The 8,983-nt window shown below is 42.1% G+C and overlaps 1 protein-coding gene across 1 annotated transcript; it reads left to right on the top strand.

The window, feature by feature from the left end:
* Window positions 1-3,157: 3,157 nt before the first annotated feature.
* Window positions 3,158-8,523, top strand: hps6 (HPS6 biogenesis of lysosomal organelles complex 2 subunit 3). Its single transcript, XM_032553897.1, has one exon. It carries the CDS (start codon window positions 3,525-3,527, stop codon window positions 6,204-6,206), a length of 2,682 nt encoding a protein of 893 aa, XP_032409788.1. The 5' UTR covers window positions 3,158-3,524; the 3' UTR covers window positions 6,207-8,523.
* The last annotated feature ends 460 nt before the right edge of the window (window positions 8,524-8,983 follow it).

Raw genomic sequence — 8,983 nt, 5'->3', positions numbered from 1 at the left:
AAAATAAATAATGTCAAGTTAAAATGATACAAAGGCGCTTGCTATTAGAATAAAAACAAATAAAACAAATTTAAATTAGAGTAGTAACAGTATAAACAACTTAAATTAAAATTAAACTGATAAAAAAAAGTATATGCTTTAGAGCATAGTTTTGTCAAACTCAATATTATTTTTGGCAATATTAATATCATGAATGTTCTCAAAGGGCCAGTTGTGCCAATATGAATTGATAAACAAACTGTTGAAGTATTAATAAATGCTTCCCCTGCATTCATTAAGTACTATTTAAAATTAAATAATAATGAGCATTTTTAACATTGACGTTTTATTATTTTGTTATTGTTATCATATGTACAAATAAGGAATACTTTTAGTCTTCTCTGTAATCATACTGTATGTGTTGTACATTTATTATTTTGAGCACAAGGGCTTGAATCCCTGCCACACAGTGAGGCTCAATCCTGCCTCCTTCTGGATGTTGCTTGACATTAACGATATTATATAATTGAGCCTGAAATCCTCAGTATTTTAAAAACATTTCTTGTCATTAATAAAAACAAAAGAATCCCATGGATAATTTGAAGAGACATGGAGCTAAACTTTCTCCATGATTTGATTACGTTGATGGGATCACAAGCTTTGAATTAATCCCTTTCTCCTGTCTCAGATTCTGAGCAGATCTTCTCTCAGCTTCATGTGACCTGATTTGATCACAAGTAGTAGAATCGAGAACGGAAGACAAATCAAGAGAAACAGCGCAAAATCTATTTGAATTAAAGAAAATGTGATCCGTGTTCTCTCAGATTAGTTTCAGTTTTAAGTGTTGCAAACTACCTTCATAAATTAAATTAAAATATTCCTACTACTGCCAACTACTTGTTTGTGGTCTCTCTATAGAGGTTTCTAAATATCTATTTATAAATCAGCAACACTGTCCTTAAGCAGTTAATGCCACTGTGTGGGCTGTGGTGAAAGTTGCCAGAAAAGTTTGGTAAAGCAATACATGCTTCATTGCAGGGATCTGCTTGCTTAGACTGTGAGTCACCAATGAGCCTTCAACTCTCACTGTAATAAATGTTAGATATTATCAAAACAATGCATTTTTCATCCAGGTATGCCGTTTTTTTTTTTTGTTCCAACTATGCCCGTATCCTCAAAAAGGCCTCTCAATTCATAATAAATCTAGGACTGCTGAGTTAATAAATCTCGCTTCAGTAAGAAATTTGAGTAAACAAGGACGACAGAGCAGAAAAAACAAACCTACACAAGCCAGTGGCTAAATTTTAAACCTTCTCACCAAAAACCAGAAAGAATTAGGATGGTTTTTCAGTTAAGATAAAATGTAAACACCTGATCAGTAAAACAACTGGTTCAGCAACAAAAAAACAGCTTTCAAAAGTAGAAACAGAAATTCACATAGTTCCTCTTTTTATTCTTTACTGAATGTTCCTCTTAAATTGTTTCCAGCCTAATAACACCTGCATCATCTGAAATATTTTCAGCACTGCTTCACATAAACACATGCAGCAGGAAGAAGAATAGCCAATTCTCAAAATGCTAATGTGTTATCTTGTCAGAATACACTAACATTTCCTTTACTGCTAGGAGATCTGATGCCAGATTCAGCAAAGGTTTTGAGGTATTAAAATATATAAAGTTCTGTATTCATTAACTTGTGTTATTATGCCTGGGAAGAATAACATTGAGGCACATAAACACAACAAAACTGCAATGTGAAAATATGACTGAAAAGGGAAATGTGACATGGTGGCTACAAATGCTTCTCTAAAAGTTGTTAGCTTTGATCAAATTGACTAAACTACCATGCGTTTAAAAACCTGCAATTAAGCTGGATTTAATCATGGCTTATGGATAGGAAACTGCCAACCTAAATTGGTGTAATATAAAATGTTCATGAATACCTCCCATGTTTGGGTAGCAAGAACTATAACCAGATATTTAATTTTTGTCTTATTAGAAATGATCTTTAATCATGTGTGCCATGAATGCATGAAAGCAAAGTCAAGTTCCTTGTCTGTGTAAACAATCTTGACAAATAAAGCTGATTGTTCTGAATGTCTGTCTTTGGAAGATCTCTGGTCACGCTCAGAGTGGATGGAAGATTGACTGATTACATAAAACATGTACTAGTCTGAATAAAGTCAAAGAAATTAACAATATTCACACTTTTACATAGAAATCCTTCACATTTGAAAAGGGCTTGGTCTACATCCTGCTTCACCAATATTCTGATGGAAAATAACCTAATAAAAATCTCATACCAAGTTACTACAGCTCCATCTTGCCGTGAAAATCGCCACTAAGCTAATAATTTTTCTCATCTCGTCACATAACAACCACAATCTTTATGGTACTTCATTGTGACTTTATACAATAGACCAAGACAACAACAAAAATCATAGTTGTATAAAAAGATACGTTAAACTAAACTTTTACATTTCAGCCCTTTTTACTGTGATACACCTAAATGAAAGTCAGCACTGACAACTGTCTTAGTCACCTAATTAGTAAATAGAGTCCAATTCTGTAATTCTGTTTTCTACCTAGTCCTCAAGAGCTACTCCTGCAGCTTTTAGATTTAATTAGTTTTATCAATATATCCTGGCGCAACCGGCCCTTTAAGAACATTCAGATTTTTGATATGTCCCAAAATGAAAATGAGTTTGACACCCTTGATCTAACTAGATCGAGTTTTTGCTATTTTGTAAAAGAGAATAGATCACAATTGCAGCTAGTTGTAAGAAAAGATAAATGGTTCTATATATGAATTGTACTCCACACTTTTCAAAATGTATTTGAAAATGAAAATAAAAGATGAAACGGCATCATTTTCCTTCCACTTTACAATTATGTGCTACTTCGTATTAATCTGTCAGATTAATGAAATACTTACTTTTTTGGTTACATAGAGACAAAATGTGCAAAAAGGTCAAGGGATATGAACACACTTGCAAGTCACTATCGTCACACAATTAAAAACACTTAATTATTATAATCTAATGAACGGTGTTGAGATATCAAATTCTTATTTAATATGAAAAACCTCGAGAGAAAAAATATATCAGCAGAGTGATTCCTCCTTTTCCTTTGCAAAATCTTTGTAGTCCAACGGTCGGCGTTCTGCTCCTCCTCTTTATGCAGAGCAGTCTCGGTATCCGGAAATTAATAGTCCCGTGATATTAGAGGAGGGCTAGCATAGCACCGGAATGACTGCAGTGCCTTTTCTCAGACTGCTTTTCCAAACCTTTACACTGTCAGCTAACAGTTTAGCTCCGCTCTGGTCTATAAAACATGAAATTACAGCAGCGTAATGCTGTCGGATTTGTGTATCCCTCCGCCTCGGCTGTTAAAGAGATGACTCCCTCCACCGGACTTAAAGCATCCGCTCTGCTAGCTTCGCTGGAGCCAGGGGTCGGATTTATGAGCCGTCAAAGCTAACGGGTTATTGATAAGGGCTGCGGTAAAGGAAGTTACTCTGAACTCCTCGAAACAGAACCGTGAATATGTCGCGGTTTGTCTTGGAAGAGCTGTCGGATTTCAGGGACTACGCTGGAAGCCAGAAGCTGAGTGACTTACTAACTTTTTCTAAAGACGAGCCCAGCAGGATCAAACTGTCAGACGTTCGTGTGAGTCCAGATGGACGTCACATCCATGTCCTCCTCCGCCAGCCTAAGGTCGGTCTCATGACTTTTGACAAGCATGAAAGACCCCAGCTGGCTCTCAACCCGAAGAAGCTGGACGTGTGGTTCAAAGGGGGCGTCTCCATAGTGGATGTATTCTACTTGGATCTCCTTCATAACAAAGGCAAGGGGACAGGAGTTGTTGCGGTGGTTGTTTATGAGAATGGGAAAGCCGAGTTTTGGAAATTCCTGGACTACAAAACCGGCTGGTATCTCCTGCAGACCTCTGATCTGTGCAACAGCCCCCGGGCCAGAGTGTTGTCAGTGTGTGTGTGCTCCAGCCTCCTGGTGTGGTGTGAGGAGCGTCCAGCCTCAGAGAACTCCTCTGCCCTCAGCTCCACCAGGAACAAACTGAGATACTGCATCTGCAGGAGGGACTGTGAGATGGAGGATGGAGCTGTGAACCTGGGAGGACTGAAAATCATTCTTCACAATAATCCTAAATTCACCGTCATCAGCTCAGGCGACTATGTGCATCTGCTGCCTGACCTGAAAGCCAAGTTGCAACTGTGCATCTCCAAATTCTTCCTGACGTGGTCCCCTCACCACGACTCCTTCACCATCAGCACCACGTGCAAAAATACCCCCATAAAGAAGCTTTCAGCCAAGGAGTCCGACTTCAGGCGGCTGATTGCAGACTGTTTGGGATATCTGTCAGCTCTCGAGCCGCCTGAAATCTGCAGCTTTTCTCCCACAGGCTGCGGAGGCCTGCTGCTGCTCCTCAACACGGGCTGGCTGTACCTCCTGCAGGAGGACGGGATGCTGCGGCGGGTGTACAAGCTGGCGGACAACTTCACGCCTCAAGCAGACACTCACACCAGCCTGTGCTTTTACGTGAACATCGTGGCGCTAATGGTCGGGAAAACCCTGCATCTGATAGAGGTGAACTGTGGCAGAGAGCTGCAAAAGATTGCGTTGAAAAGAGAGGGGTTGTTATACGCAAACCAGGCTGACAGACGAACTCCCTTTCTGCTCTCGGAAACTGGACTTTTCATGCTTGCGGAGAAGGATTCTACGGGGAAAGCTCTGGGCCTCAGTCCGGCTGAGAGTAATCAGTCTGGAGCCGTCCTGGTTGAAGCCGTCTTCGAGGAGGCGTGCAAGTACTACCAGCAAAGGAGCCTCAGCAGCACGCAGCTCACCGTGGAGTCCCTGAAGAAGGGAGGACGGTTCCAGGCTCCCATCTCTCTGGCCTCCATTCTCAGGAACTACCTCAACTCAGGCTTGAGGAGAACGGAGACAGAGTCGCTGCAAAATGGAGGAGGTGACTATATTGCAGGGCAGGATAAGTTAATGTGCTCTCTGGAGGGGGAGCTGAGGGCTCTGGTGGCTCTGGAGGAGCTGAAGGGGAGTTTAGTGAGGGGGGGTGTGAAAGAGGTAGAGGCAGTGGGTGGGACGTTGGTGGAGAAAGAAGTGGTGAGGTTGCTGTCGTCCTCCGAACTGGACGGCGAAACGTTGCTCTACCTGAATTCCATCTTCAGCATGTTCCCCGGCCAGGCGTGGAGCGCTGCTCAGGCTGCGCTTCAACTGCACCACAACGTGGAGGGCTCCCTGTCCAGCAGGGCCACCCCAGATGTGTGGAAAATGGTCCTCACTCCTTGCCCAAACTCCCTTCCCGCCATGAACGGGCAGTCGAAGCACAGCCCCAGCCTGAAAGGGGATAATAACTGTAAGGTCACGACCTCCCCAGCTGCCCTGCCTGTGTTTGAGCTTCTCTGCCAGTCAGTTGTTCGTTTTCAGCCCGGCTGGCTGCCAAGGTTCCTGCAGCTCTCCCAGCAGCAGCAGGGCTCCGCGGCGCTGGGACTCAGCCTGGCTTCGTCCTCTTGGGGTTTCCCCAGTGGGAGAGGCGGGGAAAGCGGGGAGAACAACGTTCCCCTCTACAGGCGGGCACTGTGGGTCCTGTCCAGCCTGGACACGGACACAGAGCAGCGGCAGGACCTGGAGGTGGAGCTGCTGCTCGTCAGCGGGCGGCCCAACGCTATCCTGCAGGCGCTGCGTATCCTCATGGTGAAGCGCCACTGGGAGCGGGTCACCCAGGTGGCCCAGCAGTTCTGCAAACAGAGCCCCCTGCTCAACAAGGAGATCTTCAACTCCCTGCTGTGCGAGGTGTCTCAGCACCGGGAGCTGGACCCCTACCTGGACCTGCTGTGGGCACTGTGCCCCGAGGACTACACCGTCACCACCATCCTCAACCTGGTGCTCAAAAACATTTCCTGCAGCCCTCCGTCCCCCGCTCCATTTGCAGACCCCCCCAGCAGCCAGCTGGCCATGGGGCAGCTGAAGCCGCTGCTGAGAAAAGTTCTGCAGAGGGAGACAAAGCCCAGCCAGCGGTACGCCGACATCCTCCAGTCGCCATTGTACCCGCCGCCGGCTCTTCCCCGCCAGCCCACCGTTCGGCCGAGCTCCGTGTCTGACGCAGACACTCCGTCTCCTCACACAGAGACACAGGAACTGAAATCATCTCCGAACACAAACGCTCTACCTGCAGACCCAGGTGGATTTTCATAAACCCAAACGAACTTAACGGAGAACAAAACATGTCCAAACTGAATGTCAGCATTCTTACTTTAGCACAAAGATGCAAATAAGTTAAATGCTCATCTGTAGAGTAATTTACTGACACTAGTGAGGTGGCTTTTAGCAGGGTGTCAGAACAAATCTGACAACTGGAAACTCTGAACTGACTACTGAAGACTCAACAAGTGTACGTAATGCAGTGAAAGTTGACCTTTTAGTGTAAATACAGAATCTACAGGGTTATTTATCGCTTAAACTTTAACTGCATGAGAATGAAACGGTACTCGCACCAGCGTATTTAATATCAGCCTTATTAAAATACAATGGTGACATATAGGTTACTGTAATAAGACAGTACAACTAATTGCTTGATAAGTAACAAAGCCACTAATTCAGACTTGAGGGGATAGTCTGGATTATTTTTAAAGCTACTTTCCTTCCCTGCTGTGTTATCTCCAAAGCCTTTACAGGATCTACTTGAGTAACTTTAACCTGTGTCAGAAGCTATGCAGTATTTAAAGAGCGGTCCAAAAAATATCTCGACTACGTCTGGGGTTTATTGTATTGTCTTTAGTCCTTTTAACTTGAGTTGCATACTTCCATGCAGCTGGTAATCAACAGAGAGAGCCGCCTTTCTGTTCTTGTTTGCTCAAAGTGAGGTAAGACAGGCGGGGTCAAGGTTCTACTGCTGACTTTTAGTTTCACATTTGACAAATTAAAAAGGCTTAAACATTAACTCCACTTTGATTGGTTTGCCTTGACATGATAACCAAAACATTCAGCAGTCTGTTTCTCCCTTCGGTGTCGTCCATTTTCCCTTCCAGGCTCCATCTTGTTCCCTCTAAACCCAACTCACGGGACATTCCAGACTACATTCCCAGTAAAAGTGACTCACATTTTGGACTTTAAATTAAATTTTCAGCACTAATCTTATTGAGATTCAAGTGTTTGTGTGTGCGTGTGTGTGGGTGTGTGTGAGGGACATGTTTGGACCAAACCAGTCTCTGTGTTGCTTGCGTAAGATATGTTGTCCTTCTTGGAACCACTGTGGAAAATGTTATTAGATTGATAGGCCTTCTGTATTCTTGGCTCTGCACTTTTATATCACACCAGTCATGTTGACTGTTCTGAGCTCTGAATGTTTCTGTTGAGATTGAGCTTTTCTGATTTAGGATGGATGAAAAGAGTGTTTTAGTGGGTTTTTTTTAAAAAAAGGATTGTATTTTGTACTAAAATATGGAAACATCCATAATATTCTTATTTATTTTGAACCAAACTTTTGAAGACTACTAAGCTCTGTGTGGGTGTGGCTGAGCGAAACTCAGACGTCTCTAATACTTGACAATCAGACTTCAAAAAGCTGCGGGACAGTCGGTGCCTTTAAGCTGACAGAGCGGTGTCACATTTCTGCCGCATCTCTGCAGCTCTCTCGTATTCCTGAGGGGGAACTCCCAGCATCCGACCTCTGTGTGCTTTCCTTTCCTCCTCGGTTTTTAAATTCACTCAGAAAGTCTCGGGATTCTCCACTCCAATCCGTCGCTCTGGTGTCTTAATTTATGACAGAACCGACGGGCTGATTTCAGATCAGTGTTCTGAACATGAACTGAGACTCTCTGGGAACTCCCTGACTTCCCCCACACAGGCCGCTCATACTGCCTGCTTGGATGTTCAATGTTCATTTGCCTTCAACTCTGCCTGTTTATTGCTGCAGTTTATGTTCATTTCTTCTTCATATCCACATTGTAACTTTGATTTTTTTTTTTTTTTTTTTTGCCAATGTTTTCTGGAGGAGTTTAAAAAGTTAAACAAGTTAAAAGTATTTATCAGCATATGTTTCTATGCTATTAAAAGTAAAAATGAGATTTCCATCTGAACTAAGTGATTTGTTTGTCCAGTCTGTCTAAAGTGGAACGCAAGGTGTTTTTGTTGGCAATGAAAACCATTTTAGCATCTTGAAAAGATTAATTTTCCGTTGTCGGTTTTATTGTTTTCTGCAGGATTTTCTCTGAACATGAAACTTTACAGTATTTTTGCAGGATGTAAAAATTATTTTTGTTTTTCCTTCTGACAATTAAAAATAGTAAAGATTTGAATGAGAGCATTTTTATTAAGTCATTTAAAATGCTATTCTTGTCAAAACAGGAAAAAAGAGTTAAACAGGGCAGCATCCAGGCGTGGTGTGATGACTAAGCAGATTACCACAATATGTGAAATACAGATACTTTAACAAATTCAAAATATCAAGTAGTTTATTAGTTTCTAAAGTAAAAATTGGATGTTGTATTTGATAATAAATTATACACAGTCATATATGTGCAGTATTATTTTTTAATAAATGTGGAGGTTTTGCTTAAAGCTACTGTAAGTCAAAAAATAACATTTTTGCATACTGCCAAAATGAAAAATATACATTCAATTAAACTTTATGTCATGGCCTATTATAATCATGATGACTCAGATCAAGCCTGATAACGATACACATTTGAATTATTTCTGGTTTGTTCACTTTTGTTTACATTCTGTCTGACAGACCAAAGCAGAATTTGTTCACTAAAAACAATAAATAAAGACATTAAGCTCCAGAGTATTGAATTACTAACTTGAAGCCTGACCATACACTTAAAACGGTGACAGAGGTTCTGCCAAATCCACTTACAGCTGCAGTGTTTCCATGTTCAGGGTTTATTTTAGTTACACTTTCAGACTCATGATTGTAAGTGGAGCAAATGTGGGACACTAGGTGCTTCTGCGTGGCTCTCACAGCTAAA

This window comes from Xiphophorus hellerii, chromosome 22 (genome assembly GCF_003331165.1).
Source record: "Xiphophorus hellerii strain 12219 chromosome 22, Xiphophorus_hellerii-4.1, whole genome shotgun sequence".
NCBI lineage: Eukaryota > Metazoa > Chordata > Actinopteri > Cyprinodontiformes > Poeciliidae > Xiphophorus > Xiphophorus hellerii.
The sequence above is the reverse complement of the archived record's forward strand: the minus strand, read 5'-3'. Positions and strand labels throughout refer to the sequence as shown.

Bases quoted from the DNA above. Each gene is read 5' to 3' on its own strand.
- hps6 (XM_032553897.1), top strand. From the start codon at position 3,525: ATGTCGCGGTTTGTCTTGGAAGAGCTGTCGGATTTCAGGGACTACGCT.